At 54.1% G+C, this 21,412-nt stretch overlaps 2 protein-coding genes across 3 annotated transcripts in view; one reads left to right on the top strand and one right to left on the bottom strand.

The window, feature by feature from the left end:
• EPHA10 (EPH receptor A10) overlaps positions 1-2,205 on the top strand; it is a 38,208-nt gene extending 36,003 nt beyond the window's left edge. For both annotated transcript variants that reach the window (XM_041738667.1, XM_041738666.1), the window contains exons 16-17: positions 576-731; positions 853-2,205. In XM_041738667.1, the coding sequence (XP_041594601.1) occupies positions 576-731; positions 853-967 (271 nt within the window). In that variant the 3' untranslated portion in view covers positions 968-2,205. The remainder of the gene's footprint in view (positions 1-575; positions 732-852) is intronic.
• A 6,212-nt stretch (positions 2,206-8,417) lies between these two features.
• Positions 8,418-21,253, bottom strand: CDCA8 (cell division cycle associated 8). The gene is made up of 10 exons (XM_041737847.1): positions 20,919-21,253; positions 20,707-20,835; positions 18,688-18,728; positions 15,456-15,528; positions 14,347-14,423; positions 12,986-13,050; positions 12,090-12,185; positions 10,875-11,001; positions 10,178-10,264; positions 8,418-9,609 (listed from the first exon to the last, which is right to left on the bottom strand). The coding sequence occupies exons 1-10, from the start codon at positions 21,013-21,015 to the stop codon at positions 9,565-9,567; spliced, it is 837 nt and encodes a 278-aa protein (XP_041593781.1). The 5' UTR covers positions 21,016-21,253; the 3' UTR covers positions 8,418-9,564.
• Between the last annotated feature and the right edge of the window lie 159 nt (positions 21,254-21,412).

The following is a 21,412-nucleotide window of genomic DNA, read 5'->3' as shown; positions in this document are numbered from 1 at the left end:
TCCTACCCCACATGTCCTATCCCACCTCGTCTACCCCACCTGTCCGACCCCACCTCGTCTACCCCACCAGTCCTATCCCACCTCCTACCCCACCCCAGCCTACCACACCTGTCCAGGTATGACTGCTTACCCAGTTGCCCTAGATAAATCTGATATTCTGCTTGCCTCAGACACATGTAAATTTTTATCCTTCTTAGTCACTCTACTTGTCCTGGGCTTTGCCTCACACGTCCCGTACAGTGACCACCGACTATAAAATGAGTGGAATGAGCATTAGTTGTCCCAAATATAACATGGGTCACCTCCCAAAGCATCCTAGGAATGTCCTACCCTACCCAGGCTGGTCCATATACGCCCAGGACCTTTACAGGGCTCAGGTGCAACCTTCTCTCTACCTACCTGCCCAGGTATCTTGCAGCCCTCACCTGCTTTGGTGATGCCTCGCACCCTGTGGAGCCAGGTCTGCCCAGGGGCTCGGTTGCCCATCCTTTCTCAGCTGGCCTCTCCTCAGCAGAGCGACCAAGTCTGGGCACCCATCCCTGCTGTGGACTGACCGCAGCTCCTCTGCTCCCCAGGCCTCCCACCCCACTGGCGGACCGTGCCTTCTCCACCTTTCCCTCCTTCGGCTCCGTGGGCGCGTGGCTGGACGCCCTGGACCTGGGCCGCTACAAGGACAGCTTCGCTGCAGGTGGCTACGGGAGCCTGGAGGCCGTGGCCGCGATGGCTGCCCAGTGAGTCAGGAGCCCGGGGCCCTACCTCTACCTGCCTGGGAGTCCTTCCCTGTCCTGGCGGTCGGGGGCAGAGAGCAGAGGGGGGTTTCAGCCGGCTGGGGCTGAGCAACCCTTCTTTCAGGGACCTGCTGAACCTGGGCATCTCGTCGGCAGAACATCGAGAGGCCCTCCTCAGCGGGATCAGCGCCCTGCGAGCACGGGTGCTCCAGCTGCAAGGCCAGGGGGTGCAGGTGTGAGCAGCGCGTCCTCGCAGCCAGGACCCCTGCCCTGACTTGGACCCCGGCAGGCTGGGCCCCAGCGGTGTGGAAGTGAGCACACTCTCCCTGCACTGCGGCCCAGAGCTTGTTCGGGACCACGGTTCCCCTCATTTCACTGCCTAGTCCTCCCATTTGCCCCAGTCTGAACACCTTGGCCAGAGGGGTTAAATCCCTGGGGAGAACCCCTGAGCTACTAGCAGGAGGAGACGCCGGGCCTCAGGGACCAAGGGGGACAGGATGGGGAGGGCAGACGTAGCTTTAAATCACCTGGTTCGTGTTTTTCTGTCTTCCACACCCACTGGGGCCTGGGGCCCACCCCAGGGGGTGCCCCTTTTTCCGCACAGACCTCTCAGCCTATTGGCAGCATGGGTCCCTAACATGCTCCCATGAGACCCAGCAGGGACCAGAGCTGCCTGGCGGCCCATCCTGAAGGGCCTGGAGGAGCAAGTTCCTCTACTCCCTGTGCTTGGGCTTGGCCCTGTCTGCACACTGGTGGTAAGGCCCAGGCCAAGAAGGTGGTGCTGAGCTCAGGGGCTGGACCCCAAAGGCCCTAGACTCAGGAGCTGATTTCTGCTTCCCTTGCCCTTGGGCCGACAGCTCAGGGTGAGGGTGAGGGTCCTGGCTAGGCCATCATGAGGTTCTGGTGCTCCCCTGAGACCCAGCTAGGCCTCCCTTGTGCATTCCTTTTATAAATTCAACTGGTCGGGGCGGGGGGAGGGGGGACATCTGAGAGGAGCATGAGGGGAGATGTTTTCTCCCCGGAGAACCTGTGAACTTTGCTCTCCAGCCTCAGGGGATGGTGAAGAGACACTCAGAGGTGGACCTTCTCTCTCTGACAGGCTCCAAGCCACACTAGGCAGATAGGAAAGGGGCAGGGCGGTCAAAGAGTCAGGGCCAGGGCTGGGGTTAGAACCCATGCCCCCGACTCCCAGTCCAGGCCTGGGCCTGGCTCTGGAGAGAGAGAGAGTCCTTGGTCCTACCTTGTGATGCCAACTCCCTTCCCCGAGGTAGCCCAGGGGTACTCTGAGGTGGCCACCTCTCGCAAGCTGTCTCCTGGGCACCACTCAGCCTCCTGTGCAGCACCCTCTCCCTCCGGCTTCTGGGGGACTCTGGCAGGAGTGGCCACCCTGGGCTAGCCCCAGAGTTCCTGACCCAGAAGGGCTTCCCTGAGGTGGTGGAGATCATGAGGCCAGGGCTCTCATAGGACGGCAGGAAGGCAGCTGGATCTGGCCAGGATTCCAGGGGCTGGGTTGGTCCCGGTCACCCCTGACCTATGCCGACCCTGGACGTGGCTGCGTGTGGGTGGGGGTGGGATGGGTGGGAAGGAGGAGCCACAGGGTTCGGAGAAGTAGGGGGTGAACAGATCATCGAGCCGGCCCATGGAGGGCTCAGCCTAGGTGGGCGGAGAAGCTCAGGCACTGAGAAGTACCGGGGTGGGGCGAGGGCACCTTCTAGAAGTGCCCCGGGCCCCACAGGAGACCTCGGGGTCGGTGGGCCGGTGGGCCCGAGGGCAGATGGACACCCTCGTGATTTGCATGCATGCACCTGTGTCTGGAAAGGCTTCTCAGCTGAGAGGCTGATGCAGAAGTTGAAGGAGGCTTTGGAGGTGGGGGTGGGGGTGTCCCTCCTGAGGGCGGGGTGGAGTTTTGTGCAGGCGAGAGACGCAGGGCCTAGGACAGGAGGCCTCCAGGCAGAGGGACTAGCATGAGAAGGAGCCTGGGGGAGGGAAGATGCAGCGGACTTTTGGGGAGCGCCCACGGTGGGGGACAGTGCCTCACAGCAGTGCCTTTGGCCTCACCCTGCCAGCAGCAGCTCTTCTCTCCTTGGGGCCCCTCCCTCTGCACCCCCCTGTCCAAGCACCTGCCCTAGCCAGTGACGTTGAGGGAATGGGGTGGGGAGGGGGAGCTTGAGATAATGCTTCCACCTTTGATGGGGCTGGAGTATCCGGTCCCTTTGCCAGCGCCCCTCTGGGCTTGCCCCCTCCCCCCCACAAGCTTGGAAAGGACCTGGCCAGAAGACCAGGGGCCCTGCCTTGGGTGGAGGGGGCCTCATCCCCATCTCCAGCTGCAGCAGTCACGCTCTAAAGGTCCAGGGTCCCTCCCCATCCCCTGGCTGTGCTGTGGAGGGGCCCCCTGGCTGTGTTGGCAGGACTTCGGTGTCCAGGGTAGACCTCCCCTCCCCTGAGGAGTGAGGTCCCACAATCCTGAGGGGTCCCAGACCTCTGCCCTGCACAGACGCGATGGCTGTGCAGCTCCCTGGGAGCCCTCTACAGATCTATTTTTATATGGAACTTGTTCACTGGACAGAGGGAGGTGGCCTGCAACCCTCCAGCTCCCCCATCTGAGCCCGTCCAGGGAGGGAAGGGGCTGGTGGCAGCGTGGCGGGGAGGGGTGTTTCCTTTAACTCCGGAGATGTTTTTATATTTCGTGTGTTCTATATGCAGGACAAAGTAATAAAAACTTGTCTGTGATAAGGTACCTCTTTCAGTGACAGTTGCTTAACCTTTAAGAGCTTATGTGGGAGGGTTTCTACCATCTCCGACCCGCCCTGCGGTGTCTCCAGAGTGTAGGGCTGAGGTCCCTCTGTGCAGAGACGAATTGAATGGTCCTTGCCGTGAAAGGTCTCTCAGTCTAGGGAGGGTGGCCTGGGAGCGTGGAGAAGGATGTCACCTGGTCTCAGAGTAGTAAAGCCAGGAAGGCTTCCCCCGGCAATACCCGGGTGGGGGGCCCTTTTCTGAGATGCACGATACACGGGGAGGGGAGCAGGTGGGGAGGCATCGGGGGCGCGAGGCGGCAAATGACACGCTTGGTTTGGATGTGTTTGGGGTCTTGTGGGTTGTGCAGGTGGGGGTGCCTAGGAGGTGGCTGGGTGCTGGGTCTGGAGCTTCATACAGACGCGGGCTAGAGGTGGAGCTTTGAGGGCCATGGTTCCTGGGGGTGGGGGCAGGGGGCAAAGCCGGGGCGACCTGGGCCTAGCAGGGGGGAGCCAAGGGAGCTCTGGGGAGACAGCCAGGGATGGAGCTCGCGGGGAGCAGTGAGCCATGGAGGGGAGGAGCCGTGAGTGTGATGTGCAGCGTGGAGAAGCCACGTGAGCAGCAGGTGTGGGAGGGCGGTGCTCGTTCCCAGGCCGCAGCCTGCACGACAGAGCTGGTTGTCCAGCAGGCCCGGGATTGGGGTGCAGGGCTGGAAGGCCCACATCAAGGTGTCGGCAGGGTGGGCTCTTCCCGAGGACTCGGGAGGACCCGTCCCAGGCCTCTCTACTTCTCCCTGCGTCTGCACCCCGCCTTCCACGTCCAGATTTCCCCTTTCAGAGGCGGACCAGGGGTCCTAGCCTGGCCCATCCTAGTGACCCCACTCTAACCTGATGACCCCTGTAAAGACCTGTCCCTGAATAGTCCCTTTCTGTGGTCCCGGGGTTAGGACTTCCACATACAGATTTTGAGGGGACATAATTCAACCCCTAGTAGTGGCCTTAATTGAGGGGGACAGAGCCGGGTGAGAGGATGGAGGAGGGGGGTTGAGGAATCTTTTGGGGTGTGCCACAGGGAGGAAGGTGGGATGAGACAGTGATCAGAGCCAAGCGGGGATGCGGGCTGAGTGCTCGCATGTGTGCACACACGCACACGTACCACGTGAGCCCTTGCCTTTTCCGGCTTGCTAGAGCCTCTGCGCTCTCTGGACCGGGCTGTGCGTGTTCTCGGCTTGGAGAAGGTGTCTTATTTTCTTGCCTCGTCAGGCTGCGGGAAGTGCTTTGGGCTGGGGTGTTGGGATGATGGGGTGGTGGGAAATAAGCCCCTTTCCTCCGTTCCTGTGCTCAGAACCAGTTGAGCGCCACTCGTTGGGGGCAGACGGAGCCCAAGGCAGCAGCTCCTTGATAAGGCTGACTGCGGGCTGTTGCTTTACCATGTTTCTTCGAATCTAAGATGCCGTCACCGAGTGTGAGATGTACCACTAGGAAAACATCAGAGCCAATTCGACTGTGTCGTGCCATCTGCTTGGAAGCTGTGTCCCAATTTCGGAGATGTTCAAATGTATAAAACGTACATCTTCGGTGACTGAGTCGTGCTGTATCGGGACAAGGTGCCTTTCCCCGAATTAGACCCACCCAGTCCCAGTCCCAGGCTGAGCCAGGAAGCTGCAAGCCTCCTCTGCACGGGCAGCTTTGCCCCTCTCCCCAACTTCCTGCAGGGTGGGGAGACCAGCGTGCACCCTGCTTGTGAACAGGGGACAGGCCAGGTGGCGTCAGCTCAAGCAGCTTAGCTTACTCCATTCAGTTAAGTGGCTTCTCCCCCCCCCCCCCCCCCCCCGGGGCAGTGGGGAGGGAGGAGGTGGGGGCGTCAGCAGTGTTGCTCCACCCACAACGTCTGCCTCAGTAGAGGCATGGAGCTGAAGAATGGGGGGGACCCCCTCCGACACTTCACACTCCCCGCACACTGTAAGTGCTCACTAAATGTCACTGTTAGCAAGGTGTAAGGCAACGGGTCGACGTGCACATGTGTTTGGGGATCGAAATGCTCATGTTTGGGCAGCAAGGCTGCTGACGTGGTGTGACCAGCTATTGGGTCAGTGAACCCAGCTCCCACGGGGTGGGGGGCAGACACTAGGAAGTTAGGACCTCACTGCCTGATGGGGGCGTGTTAAGTCAAGAGCACGAAAGGCAGAGCAGTAGGGATAAATGCTAAGGTGTCCTAGGAGTCCAGTGACCTTCCACCTGACCTGTCCCTGGAGAGATGCAGGAGGGCCCGGGGAGGGGGGGGGACGCAGGGGGACCATGTAGCGCCTTCACTGCCCTTACAAAACCACGGCTGAATTCTGGACTCGGGTCCTCCCACCTCCCCCTTCACACGGCTCGGGACTCAAGACCTCCTCACTGTATGGCACCTTCTCTTTAAACCTCTTGGTACCTACCCTTGGCCATCTAGACTCACCCTTCTGCCAGCATCTTGAAACAAACAAACAAACCCTGGCTAATCTCCCCAGGGTGCCTCCCAGCCCATTTTAGTAGCCGGGCCCCCTGGGGCCTTGGGGCAGCAGAGAAGAGTCAGAAACGTTGGGTTCATAGATGACCTCGTGGTGCCTACCAGCACCTTGTGGGCGGATTATGGTTCTCACGTCTGACTCCAAGGAATGTGCTTTGACTAAGACTGCTTGAGGAGGTTCAAGAGAACTAGGAAACCGAAAGGAGGTTTCCCCACAGCAAGCACCTTACACCCCCTCCCAGATATGTTGTCTCTGGGCCCTTCTCCTCCCTCGCCCACCGCACGCCTCCCCAACAGTCGGCTGGGGCATGGTGAAATATTGAGAGGATTTGCAAGGTTGTATCCATGGAGGGTGCCCTCGGCCTCCACCCTGATGGCACATGGTGACACATGGCCCTGAAAATCTGCAGACGGGGAGCTGGGCTCTTCCCAGTATCTCAGTGCCAAGGGTTGTGCTATGTTCTCCACCATATGCATCATATGAGGCATCATCGGAAGATGCCAACTACATAGACCCTGATGTCGTCGAAGGGAAAGACGATGGCAGAGCGTGGAAGGCAAGTGAAGGGGGGTGGGGCTCGTTTAACCTGAGGGAGGTGCCAAGGCAGGGCAGGGGGGCCTGGGGAAAGGCCTCATCCTGTGAAGGCAGGAGGCACCCGAGCCAGAGCAGACTGGATTCCAGGCTCCCGTGGAGTGCAGAGCCCCGCGTGGGCCCCAGTTCTGAGCAAACGGTCTCCTAGCGTCTCCAGCGCCTCCCATTTGAGGCCTTGGGAAGCGCCTACTAGTAAAATCTTCAGCACGTGTCATGCTACGTCTTAAGTGTGGGTCAACAGCTGGCAGCGTGTGAAGTCGGGAAAACGCATCCCAGAGCTGGTGCCCATGTGGACTTGGACACACGGTCTTTTGTTGCATGCACACCCCTTGGTGGGAGTGGGCACCATGGTTCCTTTGAGCGACAAAGCATGTCTGACGCGGTGAACAGGTGACACGTGAATGAGCGACGCTTGGGTGAGGTCCTACCATGCACATCCCAAGAAGTAGCTCTTCGTAGGAGTAATGGGACCTAACTCTCCAAAAGGCCATACATTTCTTCTTCCAACAGGAATCACCAAGGAGGGCTTCTGGAAATAGCAGGAAGCCTGCAGGGCAAAGAAGGAACCTAGTGTTTACTGGAACTCTAGGTCCTCTTGGCGCTGCCTCCAGTACCCTGGGGAAGGGGAGGACTTGGGGCTCATGCTCCCCTCGAGCCAGTGCAGCTGTGCCTTTATTCGCTTCAACCCCAAGCGGCGGGTACAAGGTAAACTGCCGACCAGGGGGAGGCACGGAACAGAGGGGAGTGATCTAGCAGGGGTTGTTTTGAATGGGGAGAGGATGCTCTAAGGAAAGGGGCTCTCAGCTCCAGCTGGCGGTGTTGCCAAATCTTTTTTTTTTTTTTTTTGAAGCTAGCAATCATTTTTATGAAATCTCACAATTTTTAAATTGTTAGGAACGAAGCTGGAAGAAAAAAAAAAAAAAACCCGAACCAAAACTAAAACTAAAATCCAGTGAAAACTAAAACTAAAATCCAGTGAAAGTCGGTCTGTTTGGTTTGTGGGCTGGCAGTAGGACTTAAATTTCCTTTGTAAAATCCCAAGCTGTGCTTTAAACCCTGGGATGGGGAGCTCATTACCCTCAGCCCGTCCCTGATGCGGGATGAAGGACGGCTCTGTCTTCTTCACGTGGCTGGCATCTGTTAGGCACCTGCTCCGCGCCGCACGTTTCCTACCCCTGCGTTCACTCAGCCGGTGGTGCAAGTGGAACGAAATAGGGCGAGGACAGCTCTGGGCCGAGCGTGTTGGGTCCTAAGGGTGTCCTTGGTGCCCGGCTCCTCTGGACACTGCACCAGGTGAAGGAATAGGTAGATGCCTCGGGTTTGGTGACTGAATTGCTTGAAAGGAGGAACCTTTATTCCAAATGCTGCCGCTGACCACAGGGTCCCTGCCCATCACGGTCAGAGCCAGGTGGCCGGGCTCGATGACGGCCCATTCTTCTCCTGCCGTCAGGTCCAAGCAGGATCGTTTTCAGTGCCGAACGAGTTCAGGAAGGCACACCTGCAGGGCCCTGAAACTGGGCCTGGAGAAGTGTGGTGGCTGCGTTCCCTGTGCCCCCGCTGTTCCCGCCAACAAGCCTGCGCTCAGGGGTGAACCGTAGACGGCCGAGGTTTTGTCCTCCCCAGTATGAACTTCTTGCTCACGAACAGGCGTTGGGGGAAGCCTACTGGGGGTGGGTTACCTATGCCCTGCACGTTGGGGAAAGGGCCCCCTTTCCAGGTATCAGATTCTGCCTAAAGGAGAGGTTTCAGTGTCTCCTGAAGAAAATAGCCGCTCAGAGCCCCCCCCCCCCCCAACAGCTTCGGCCCCCAGACAGCCTCTAGTCCAGGGAGCACCGCTCGGAGACGACAGGCAGGCTGAATATGGATTAAAAACAAACCAACCCACAATTTATTGAAAACAGGTACCTTTCAATAGCCCTAATTACAAGAGTTTAATAAGAGATGCTTGGGAACACGATACGCACAGAAGTATCAGGAAAGGGAGAATAAAACAAGTTGAAGGGGATATGGCTGCAACGGGACTGGACTGCCAGGAGGGTCACCTGGCCGGGTGACGCTGAGCGTGACGCAGGGCCGCAGAGGACACGGGGCCCCAGGGCCCGCAGTTTTGGGCCACACTGCAGGACTCGTTGGGGCGGGGTGCGGGCTCTGAATACCGAGCCAATGCCCGGAGCACAGGCCAGACACGTGGAGTGAGGCCACCAGGCAGTTCACACCTGCCCCCGATGAACCCCATGACAGGAAGTGCTCTCTGCAGTCTGTGGACCTGGCACTGAGAGCTCAGACCACCCCTCTGCAGCTGGTCCCACGAAGCCCTCGACTACGCTAAGCCCTAGAATTCTCTTATCCAAATCCCTACCGAGTAGAGAGGTAGAGGTGCCAGACGAGGAAGCTGCCTCCAAACTAATTTTTGGTCTTCGGTCAAGGGAGAAGTACAAACCACTGTTCCATGGTCAGCTTGGAAAAAACTACTGGGCAGGGCGGGCAGGAGATCCTGAAGGGCCACTTGGGTCCGCCTCGGGAGGAAGCGGGACCGGGCCGATGCGCCTGCTGCGTCCCTGCTGGACAGGCCTCGCTCTGCTGTATGGCTCCTCCCAGCCTCCGATCTTCCTCCCATGGCCCTGGCCCTCACTTCTCTGAGCCTAAAGCTCCCGGCCTCAAGCAACACAGAAACGCCGGGCACGGAGGGTGCTGGGTAAGGGGGAGCAGGAGCGGCAGCCCTGAGAACAGGAAGGAGAATCCTACAGGAAGGACAGGAAGCCTCGACTGCACGGAGGCGGGAGGCGGCAAGTGGCAGGTGGCGGGTGGGGAGGCGTGAGGAGCTAAGCTGTATTAACCGATGGGGGAGCAGTGTCCCCGCTTCCCCGGTTCTCCCTGAGGAACACCGCTCCCTGCTCTGGAGCTGCACACTCAAACAAACAATAAGCCTGAAGGGAAGAGGTGGTGTCAGGGTCCCCGACGTGCCCGCTGGAGGTCCGTCCTGTCCAGCGGGCCTTCTTGGAAGCCTCATTTGTGAGTCCGTATGCTGCTGCAGATCTGGGCGAGGCGGCTCTACGGAGGGAAGGAGGCGGGTCAGCGGAGAGCGGGGCAGCGGCCCTGCCTGCCTGTCACCTCGGGCTGGGGTGGCCAGGTCTCAGTGGATCTCCCCTAGAGGACGGAGGTCCCTTGGGGGGACCTGGCTGGGAAGGCAGCTCCACCCTCGCCCCTTCCCTGGATGTCCCACTCACAGGCACCCAGGAAGGGGGCACCTGGGGCAGCCGTGTTTGGGCCAAGAGCACCCATCTATCTACCCCTGGGGACTGTGCTGATTGGACCCGGAGGCCCGTGTGACCAAAGCTGAACCAACTTAATTTCCCTCCTGAGAATTTAAGGGGAGACAAGAAGCTGGACGGTCGATGCTGAGCATTAGAGCAGCAGAGTCGGGAGTTGGGAGCGGGGCTGCCCGAGGCCACACGCAAGCCAGTGTGGAGGGAGAACGGAGCTGGAACCCCGGGCCCCGTGGAGGTCATCTCTCATCTCACGCTGAGTATGCGGGCCAGACGGAGCAGACAATCCTACGTGCAGCTAAACTAAGCCAGCTGCCAGAGGCAGCCCGCGTGCGAATGGTTACAAGACTCACAGAGAGTTTCTTAATGTTTCCCAAGGCCTCTGGGTCCAGCTGTGCGATGTCCATCCTCTGCAAGTCGCTGGCCAGTAATCGCATGCTCTGTGTGGAGAGCAGAGTGGGTTCAGTGGCCACGTCCCTTGGGGCAGGACCCTGCACCCGTGCCCTACTGTGCCCCAGGGGGCCCCTGGATATCCTGCACTTTGGGCAAGGGGAGCGGGAAGGGGGAGGGGCAAGGCCATTAGGAGAGGAGTTTGCCCCCGAGGAGCTGATGACCTTGGTGTTTGACCCTGGACCATGGTTGGCTCACCCGGGGAATAAGGGCAAGGACGCCCCGCAGATTCGCCTTCCCTGCCTCCCAGGAGCTGAGGCTCTGCTCTACTCAGCCCAGGGCAAGTGGGCTCAGCCCGCTTCAGAACCCCTCAGAGTCGTCCACTGCGGGAGACCCAGCTCACGTTCCCCTTTCTAGGGCGCATACCTGGATGCTGCCTTCCTCTGCACTCCCTGCAGGATATCCCCCAACTGCACACGTCCCGTGACACTAGAGGGCACTGGGCACCTATCTCAACTACTGAAGGCTTCTCGAGGGCAGGAATCATGTCCTCTACACCTTGGGCCTACCACCTGGCAGGTGGGCAAACGTCAGCTGATGAACAAACGGAACACGGAGTCGGGCACGGATGCCAGCCCGGCCTCCCCATGAGACGCTCACCTCGCCACCGCCCACTGGCACCGTGAGGAAAATCTCTCTGCTGTCGGCAAGAGGGCTGCCGTTCACGGAGATGTTGTAGATCCGCTCTCTGGCTGCTGGGGTACGTAGGCCCGGGGTCTTGAAGACCCTGTGAAGTGGGGAGATCTCCGTCAAGATGGCTTGGCAGAGAAAGTGACACGAGGCGCCGTGAGCCCTTCCAACCCCCATCTGGCCTCAAGCTGTAGTTTTCAAACCCTGCATTTCTAAGAAGGCGAGTTCTAAATTTAGGGCAAAAAGTCTTTTTAAACAGTAATGACTACACACAGCTGGAGAAGAGAGCTTGTAATGATCAAACCTCCATCTAGCCAGAGTCAGTTCTTATCCACGGAAAGCTTAGGTCCCAGGCTCTGCGTGGACACCAGCCATCCAGCCATCCACAAAGCCAGAAATAAACTACGGTTAATGCACTTTCAAGAGTGGCTAAGTGCTTCCAGCAGGAGGAATTTTCCAGGGTCAGAAGAGGAGGATTCGGAGATTCTAGCATTATACTAATTCCTAAACAAACTTTCTCAAGACAGTTGAAATTCTGTTTTCCTCTAAATGCCCTCTGTTGTACGTGCATATGAAAAAGCAGTTCAGGAGCAGGAATTCAAAGAAGTCTTCCTCCCTCTCCTCGCCCCAGAGAGCCCCACTTTCAATTCCTCATGCCTTCCAGAAACGTCCTCTGAATATAAACACAAATGGGCTCATCCAGGGCACCCCGTCGTGCAACATGCTTGGAGATGCCCGTCATCACGATGCTGTTCATCCAGCACATACGGATCCGCTTCTTTAATGGCTACGGAGAGTCTCCTGACCAGCTGAGCGGCCCCATGGAAGAGATTAGCTTCCCGCCTGGGTCACCTTGGTCTCCCTGGTGTGACGGGATGCCCTCTCACTCTAACCGAGGGTGCGGGAGAGCACCTGCCCATTCCAAGAACACTTTTGTTGGTCAGAAACAGAAAAGGCCGAGCAAGAGTCACTAGCGGCCCCCTAGTCCTCAGAGGCAGCGTGTTCTCCTGTCATCAAATACTCATTTTGACGCTGAAAGCTGGTGAACCGGCTCTCAGGGGAGAGGCAGACGCTCAGAAGCCCGGACAGTTACCCTCTTCCTAGAGGGCGTGCCAGGCTGAGGGGTCAAGTGTTTTCCTGGGGGCTCCCACCCAGATGCAGGCGCTGCCCTCCCCCGTTACTCACCTTGAGTCAAACCTGGGGGTCAGGCCTGGAGTTGGTTTCACCAGAGACAACTCCAGCCGGCTCACAGCTGGGGTGACGGTGCTGTAATGGCTCGACCTGTAATGGCAGGTAAGGGGTGGCCATGAGGTGCGTGGGTCACACGCGGAGGGCAGTGACCACGTGGGTACCATCCCCAGTGCCTCCACGCACCGACTGGCGCAGCCCTCCCAACAACCCCAGATGCTGGCTGTCAGACTTATTTATGGCCATGGGAACCTGAGCGCACTGAGGGGAGTAACATGGCCAAGATCACAAGCCGGTCAGGGTGGAGCCAGACCTCTGAAGCCAAGCCATCCATCAGCCTCGAGTCTGGCCCCTTAGTACCTTGCAGGCCCCTCGGCCAGAGTTCCTGGCTTCTGGCCGGGCATCCACCACTGCTCAGGGAGTCTCCTTCACGGACACACATCCCTGCTGCAATGTGCTAAGCTCCTTAAGAGGTGGCCCCTGTGCCCTGTCCCAAATGTTCAGCAGGGCCCGGCACAATCAGGTCCCTGGCAATTCTTACTAGGACCACGGGGAACATGTCAAGAAGGGCGGTGACAGCCACGTTGTGACAGGCCCCGGGGGAGCTCTGCACGGGGACTGTCAGGCACGTGAACATAACGTGCAGTGCTTATTACAGGTTCCCGGGCCTCGCGCTCCCCGACAGCGTTAACACAAAAACGTGGGGGAGAAGAGAGAACGTGGGCAGAACCGGAGAGCGTGCTGGGTCAGATCCTTTCTCCAGGCGCCTCCAGCTTGAAGACCCGAGCTCTCCCTGAGCACAAGCCACGGGAGCCCTTCCCCCATTTCTGCCACAACGGACGGGGCTCGCCAGTAAAACCAAAATGCACACCGAGGTTTGGAAAACCCATCACCTTTTCCTTCTGCCTTTTCCTTGTACGGATGGGGCTCTCTTCTTGGACGGAGGACACCTTTTGACCTGGATTCACAATTGAATGACACTGTGGTTATTAAAAGCCCCCAAAAAGGGGGAAAGTGAGGGAGGGTAAGAAAAGGGTAAGAAAAGGAGGGGCGGGGAAGGGGGAGGGAAATCAGCTCTGGAAAAGGAAACGGAGGCTGAACAGGAGCTCGATGTCCCGAGGGAAGTGGCTTAAGTAACACGGAAGATGACTGATCAACTCAGGACTTCTACTGTCTGGATTTTCAAAGTAGAGGGTTCTGGCCAATATTAAAGGTAAATCTCCTTTACACTCACTGCAGCCTGGCTGGCCCCCCACTCCCCGACAGAATGCTGCTGTGAAGGTCACCGGGGCCATCCCGGGTGCCCAATCTCCCCCACCCCATCCTCCCCTTGGCGCTGGCTGCCTCCTGAGCTCCTCTTTCTAGTGTCCCTCCAGTACCCGTGCTCAGCCGCCACCTCCGTGCCCTCCTGGCACAACCTCGTCGACACCCACACTGGGAGTCAGCATGCCCCTCCATCTCCCAACTCCTCCCTGAGCTCCAGGCTGAAATTTCAGAAGAGAACGGAACACCTGATGCATCAAACCACCGGCACAACCGGGTGCTCCCCTTTACCCGAACCCAGCCCTGTTCTTCCCACTCTGTGCCACCTTCCTCTGTCCAAGATAGAGGCTCTTCAAGTCATCCCTGCTTCCTCCCTGCCTCCACCAGTCTTGCTTGGTCAGAACCATCCCTGGTCTCTATATAGGGTCACCGGCTCAGTTTAAGATTTAGAATAGCCTCCCAACTGGTTTCCTTGTCTCCGTTTTTTCTCTTCCCCTATTTGTCCCGAATATCGTTCTGAAATACCAATCTGGCAGCATCACTTAGCATAACCAACCTGCTGAGATGGGAACTCCCGAGCTCGGCACACAAGGCCCTTCACTGTCCGGCCCTACTGTACGCAGACCTGCCCACAGCCTACATTCCTGTCAGCCCAAACTGCTTCCAAACTGTTTCCTGTTCCTTAAATGGAACTTGAAGGGACTTTCTCATCTCCTCCCGGGCTTCCCTTCTCTTTCTTCACAGCTAGTGAAATCTCCCTCACTTTTAAAGGCCTGGGTGTATCCTAACTGGGGAGGTAAAACGTGACAGCTTCCTCTTCTGCGTTCTATACACACTCTATGGTCGCTTCTGTTATGAGCCATTTAAGTGCGTTCTTCTCTGCTACACTGTGAACCCTGGCAGGTGGGGATGGGACAACGGGATGTTCTGTATTTTTGTTATTTCCCTGTCTCTCGTAGGCTCTCAGCCCCAGACCCGAGTGCCTACTTACTCTGGAAGTTCGAAGATTCTTCTTATTTTCTTCTTCTTCTTCCACTATCATTTCATCCACTTTTATTATCTTTCGTGCTATAAGAAAACAGTTTTAACAAACTGATATGCTCATAGGAATACATTTTCATGCAGTCCTGTTTCTAGAGGAAATAAAACTTATGCAATCTTAGGCTTTAATCAAGAAACAGACTTTGAGGGGCGCCTAGGTGGCTCAGTTGGTTAAGCGTCTGCCTCTGGCTCAGGTTATGATCCCAGGGCTCTGGTATCCAGCCTCACATTGGGCTCCCTGCTCAGAGGGAAGTCTGCTTTTCTCCCCCTCCCTCTGCCTGCTGCTCCCCCTGCTTATGCTCTCTGCTAAATAAGATCTTCTTAAAAAAAAAAAAAAAAGACAAAAAAAAAAGAAAGAAACAAATTTTGAATACAAATAAGGTGGCTTTAAAAAAAAGGGTTTAGACAGAAGAAACTACCCAGACTGGTCAAGAAAGCCCACATGCTGCCCAGCATTCTGGTAAGACTGCAGACGCTGGACTCAGCCAGGCTTGAGCATGAGGCCGGTCCCAGCACTGCCCAGGTCACGGGGCCCTCGCTGTGCTCCCTCAGCACGTCATCCATAAAGGGGAGTAGTCACCTCACAGGGGTAAGATGAGACCTGGAAGTTCTCCACAAGAACAGGGTCTGTTACTTTCGTTCCTGTTTCCCCAAACCCTAGGATTGTGCCGGCTGAATGAATGACGGAAAGGCCTTTGGACAGTACTGGACACATGTCATAGAAGTATTATTTATTACAGCAAAATATTGTTATTTATGTAGGTTAGAAAAAACTTTCTCAGCATCGCAGCCGTCGAGTGATACAAGTTAGTGTCTCATTGTTAAACATGCACAACCACAAGCCACTCTCACTCTTGCTCCACATGGGCCAGGAGTTTGCTCACTATTAGTCCTGCACACTATTAACTCGGTGCAGCGGCCAGAATCACATGATTGGATTCATAAGCCTGAGGACCAGGCATCTGAGGAAGAGGCTCCACGACCGAGGCCTCTGTGAGCAACCAGCCAACCACCTGGCCTCCATTCTCAGTTCAACGAGGGGTTTCAACAAGTACTCACTTTTGGCAGATTTCAAGGGTGTCTGAATAGCTTCTGCTGTTAGTTTGTTTATTTCTGTGATATCCAGGTCAGCCTGTGACGAATACAGCCAGAAAACACCAGGCATATTTCATCAAATATGGGGAATATTTTAAGACTCAACACGATTAACTTAAAAAACACATTACTTGTTATGGACCAAAGATTGTAACGTATTACTTATAACACGATAGAGTGAACTCTCATAAATACAGCCCAAGAGCTAAAATGTTGCTGATAACTTGCTTCTAACTCTACATTCTTCCCTGGTCTATTTTCTCGTTTTCCCCCAGAGGTGCCACCATCATTCCATTTGCTTAAAAGCGTGGTTTTTTTGTTTTTGTTTTTTTATAAATATATATGTGCTTACGTAATATCTTACTTAGTTTCACTTCTGACCACTGTTTGTTGTAATTCATCTGTTTTCCCTGCCACGTAACATTGCACTGTGGGACTCTATCACAGTGAGTTTGTCCAATCTCCTGTCATCAGTCTTTTTGCTATTAACCAACACTGCTACTCTGATCCATCTCACAATGTGTCTGATGCATGTGTCCAACTTCTCTCTTGGCTGTATACTAGGGGTGGGGCACGGGACGGTTGTAGCTACACAAATGTTCAGCCTTGATATTATGCCGAAACATTTTCCAAAGCGGTTGCACTTGATTACATCCCACTGGCAAACAATACAAGTTCCTAATGACTCACATTCTCTATACTTGGTGCTGTATTTGACTTTTCTCTTTCTCCTCTCTCTCTTTTTTTTTTTAAAGTCTGGAGCGTCCACACGGTTTTCTGTTGCACTCATGGGCCCTTCAAGAAGGCTTCTAATCACTGTCATTCTAATTAAATGTGTTCCCAGTGGTTGACTACTTATGGGAATGAGAATAGCCACGAGCAGGTATGATTCTATGGCTTTCCTTGCACGGCGTGTGGAAGTATCAGAAGACCTGTTATGGATTAGGGATGGCAGGATACATCTCCAGATTGGTAGGGACTCCGTGGAGTGCTGAGGAGCATTCTGAGGCTGTCCAATCTTAGCAAGAAATAGCACTGTAGATTAGTGACGTCTGAAATGGTTGATGGAATAGATAGTGGCCAAATATCTGCCATCTCTAGAAACATCTGGCATGTTATGAAGGTCTCTGTGGTGGTAGGCCACCGAGCACCTTTAAGCAGAAGAGTTAACAGGCCTAAGACCTGAAAGGCCTGTTTGCACGGCTGGCTGGTGGCTTGTGTAAGAACCTGGATTTCAGAGTTCCCACCATTCCCTGGATAGAATGGTTCTCTGATCCTAAGCTTTGAATAAACAATATGGCTTATGCCGCATACTGGCTCTCTTCCTGGAAGTCTGAAATTTTGGTACATGCTAGGTACAGAAGATGCCGATGTGACCAGCCCCCAGTAAAAATCCTAGGCATTGAGTCTCAAAAATGTTTTCTGGTAGACAACACTTTACAAGTGATGAATTACGGTGTCCTATGTGACTCCATTAGGAGAGGACTCTTGGGAGCTTGTGCCTGGTTTCCTCTGGACTTCGGTGCACGTGTCTCTTCCCTTTGTTGATTTTGCTTTAGATCCTTTCACTGTAAAGAATCATAGCCATGAGCCATATCGGAGCCCTGTGAGGTTTCCTAGAAGTGAAAACTTGGGAGATGCCCACATACCTAATTATTATGAACTTCTGTACCAAAGTATCATTCCTCCCCTGAGTTTTAAGTCATATTAACTAAGGCTACAATTCTCTTGACTTGGTGTGAAGACGCTGGCTATTTCATATTACACTAGAAGCTCCCTGACTTTAGCTCTAGAGTCTGATTAATTAACAAAAGGGTGATGCATTAGCTAATGAGTATAATTCATCTCAGAGGTTAAGTCTTTTGAAACATTACATCTGGGTGTGTGGAGGCAAGAACATATTAGAAAGAAAGAGAAAGCCAGAACTAAGAATGTTTTACTAGCTCCTGATTTTATTTTTCAGCTATCCCCTTCCTTCTACAATATTCACCCCCAAACTCTCTAATTAGTTTTTTCCTGACTGAACAACTGGCTCTGAAATATCTTTAACTTCTGAGGCTGCTGTAAACCTGCTGTTCAATGCTACTATGTACCCTTTGCAGTCAGATCCCTTCAAAACCTAGGATTCCAAGTAATTCTAATAATGTGTAGTAGGATGTAGACTTTTGGGTTCACTTTGTAAACCTGATGAAGGTTATAATAAATATTCTCCCCAGAAAAATGACAAATGCGTATCTACACACACATTGCTTATGTACAATTTTATGTACAATACCTAAGGTCTCCATGAAGACCCATTTATGGACCAGTTCTTGTCACTGTAAAACAGGACTTTCTGCAACAATAGAAATGCTCTATTTCTGAGCTACCAATACGTAGTCACTAGTCATGTGTGGCTACTGAACATCTGAAAAGTGGCTAGTGTCTCTGAAGACTGAATTTTTAACTTTATTAATTTTAATTGATTAAAATAGCTACTTGTAGCTGGTAGCTATTGCACTGGACACTACAGATCTAAGATCTAACCTGTTTATTTTGCTTCCTCATCTTACTCTCTTCCTGATCCTGATGCTAGGATAGAGGAGGTGAGAGGGGATGATGAATCCTGAGAATCCCAAGTAAGAGTGTAGCTTCTACAGTAGGACATGATAAAACAACAGTCTCGGGACACCTAGGTGGCAGTCGGTTGAGTGTCCAACTCTTGAATATGTCTTGGGTTGTGATCTTAGGGTTGTGAAGTTGAGCCCCATGTTGGGCTCTGTGCTCAGTGCAGAGTCTGCTTGAGTTTTTTTTCTCCCTCTGCTCCTCTCTCCCTTTCCCTCTCTCTCAAATAAAATTTCTAAAAAATAAAATAAAATAAAAATAAAACAAGTCTCTTTGGCACTTAGCAGCCCAGGCCATTAGGTAATGACCCAGGGGCTTAGAGGGACTTGGGCTTGGGGCTTCTGCTTTGCCTGAGAGGTCAGGGCAGAGAGTTGCAAAGAACCTGCCCAAAACAGAATGGCCTCCCTCTGTAGAACTTGACGGTATTTGGGCTTCATAGACTCAGCATTTGACAATCATAATTTTCCAGTTGGCATAAACAGGATACGTCCCCTACAAAACCTCCTCCGTAGTAAGCACCCCCTGGTTGGATTTTGTGACAAGATTAAACTTAAAAACTAAGCACAGTTCCAAAATAGGACAGGTCACTTACTGTTGCTGCCTCTTCCAGGGCCTGTTTGTTTCCTCCAAGGGCTTTAAAAAGAACGTTTTATTTAGTTACTAGCAAATCTTAATGATAAACCATCCTCCCTGATATATCCCATTATCTGCCTAAAAATGGGTCAGATTAAACCCTGGCTTCAACATTCAAGGATCTTTACAACCTCGTTTAATTTTTCTCCGTACCTGACTGACCCCATTACGCATATTCTAGGTTCCACCACACTGGGAAGTCCTTATTTCCCAAATGTGCCGCTGTCTCTCATGACTCCATGCCTTGGCACGTATGTATTATTTCCTCTATTGGAAATGTTCCTCTGCGCCCAACAAGTTTCTAATTCGTCTTTCAAAACTCAGTTCCAATCCAAAGCTCTTTACTGTTCTATCACAACAGATCCCTGCGAAGTGCTGAGTTAGATGCTCAGCCTCATCATACCCAACAACTACTCAAAGATGTGTAAATGTTCACCTGAATTCCTAGAAAACAATTTTGGGCGAAAATATGGCATGGGGTAGGTATATAGCCAATGTGTGCTGAACACAGAGGTCTGCACAAGATTTAGATGTAAAGTTAGGTTAATCCTTCTAGAAACTCTCATAGAGTCCTGTAGAACTGTTAGAAATTCATGCTTTGAACCAGAATGCCTGGATTTAAATAAGTATACTTTGCTACTAACTAGCCTATGAGACGTTGAGCAAAGTAAACAACCTCTCTGTGCCTTAATTTTGTCATTTATAAAATAGGAGCAATATTAACAATGAACACTTTTGCTATGAAGATAAAATTAGTTAACTTACGTAGTACATTCAATACAATGTCTGCCCACCTAGCACGGGAAGCACTATATAAATGGACCTACCAACCACTACTCTACCCTTTTTCTGATACTTGTAATTTTAGCTATATAATCATGTGTGCATTTTTATTTTTTTAAATGATTTTATTTATTTATTCATGAGAGACACAAAGAAAGAGAGAAAGGCAAAGACACAGGCAGAGGGAGAAGCAGGCTCCATGCAGGGAGCCTGATGCGGGACTCAATCCCAGGTCTCCAGGATCAGGCCCTGGGCTGAAGGTGGTGCTAAACCACTGAGCCACCCGGGCTGCCCATGTGTGCTTTTTTAAAATGATCCTCTTCTACTAACTTGTAAGCTCCTGAGGGTAGGGACAACGTCTGCTGTTATTTCCCAAAACATTTTCCCGCCCTAGCACTGGGACAGAGGCACGCTCCATGAGTATTTGTAGAAACGAGCAAAATAAAAGGGCAAGTCAAAAGGGTCATTAAGTATCCACAATTTGAACACAATGTGCTTTTCTATGCAGGACGGAACCTACATAATAGCTAATAATAAAGAAAGGAGGAAAAGTAAGGGTACCCCCAGACCAGAAAGAAAGCCTGTCGCATGTCCTTGGGCATTTAACATGGGGGCCAGAGAACAGGCTGCAGTTTTCTGCTGGCCAGAAAAACTCAAGTCCTTGTGCTTCACAATCTGATTTGCCCCCCCCTTTTTTTTTTTAAACTGACGGTTTCCATGAGATGCAGAAAGCACGGCTTAGGGTTCTCCAACCATCTGAGCTCTGGTTAACCAACCAAGTTATTCAGGTATCCGTTTTTAAGCGACTGGATAAAATATCCAAAAAAAAAAAAAGAGAGAGTGCGAGCAAGTGAGAGAGAGCGTTTTGTGACACATAAAATGCACACAAATTTCACATTTCTGTGTGTCCCTAAGTAACGTTTTCCTGGAACACATACATACACCTGTTCAGTCCAGCAGTTCTGGGCCTAGAACAGCTTGAATTCAGTAGCTGCAAAGCTACAAGAATTCAGTATGGGGTCCTTTAGAGGGGATGCCTGCCTGCCTGCCTGCCTGCCTGCTTACCTGCGGGGCAGATGACGTCAGAGTCCTGTGCAGACAGGTGAAGCAGGGAAGTGCAATAAGCAGCGCAGGGGGGCGGGGAGGGGGAGTAATCACCGCCGGGCCGAGGCCTGGGGACGCGAGCAGCTCTTACCGAAGTAGTCGAGCCAGTTCATCTCGCGCAGCGCCTTGGGGAGCCGCAGGATCTCGATGTTGTACAGGTTGTCCATCTCCTTGAGGAGGTTCTGTGTGTCCGACTGGATCTGCTTGGACCGTATTTGCACTGCGGGCAGGGCACACGGGCGGGTGAACCGGGGCCCGGGGCCCCGCACCCCACCTCGCCCGCACCCCGGCTGCGCCCCCTACCTTCCCGGTCGAAGTCCTGAAGAAAGGAGGCGAGCTTCCGGCTCCGCAAGGAGCTGGTCTTGGCCACCCGACTGCCGCCCTTCCTAGCCGGAGCCATGGCGCTTGGGTGGAGGCTGCGGGGCGCCCCCGAGGCGGGGGGGGGGGGGGGTCAGCGGCCGAGGTCGCGGGAGAGGCCGGGCGGGCGCCCTAAGGGGCGAGCGGGGGGCACAGGCTGCCCCGGGGAGGCCCGAGCTTAAACAAGGCGCGGGGCACGTACATGCAGGTCGCCGAGCGCGTCCAGGAAAACCCCCGCCTCGGCAGCGGCAAGGACGGAGCAGCTCCGTGCAGAACCGGACGTGCAGCCGCCGCCGCCGAATTCAAACCGCCACCGGCTGACGAATCAGAAGTCGCCGTCTTGGGAGGCTCCCGCAACATCCAATCACAAGGAAGCTCCGCCAGTAGGACTACAGCCCCCAGAAGGCATCGCGCGTTGCGACCTCCGTTTGCGCCGCGGC

The sequence above is a fragment of the Vulpes lagopus genome, chromosome 23 (genome assembly GCF_018345385.1).
Source record: "Vulpes lagopus strain Blue_001 chromosome 23, ASM1834538v1, whole genome shotgun sequence".
Classification (NCBI taxonomy): Eukaryota; Metazoa; Chordata; class Mammalia; order Carnivora; family Canidae; genus Vulpes; species Vulpes lagopus.
Note: the sequence above shows the minus strand (reverse complement) of the source record. Positions and strands in the feature narration are given on the sequence as shown.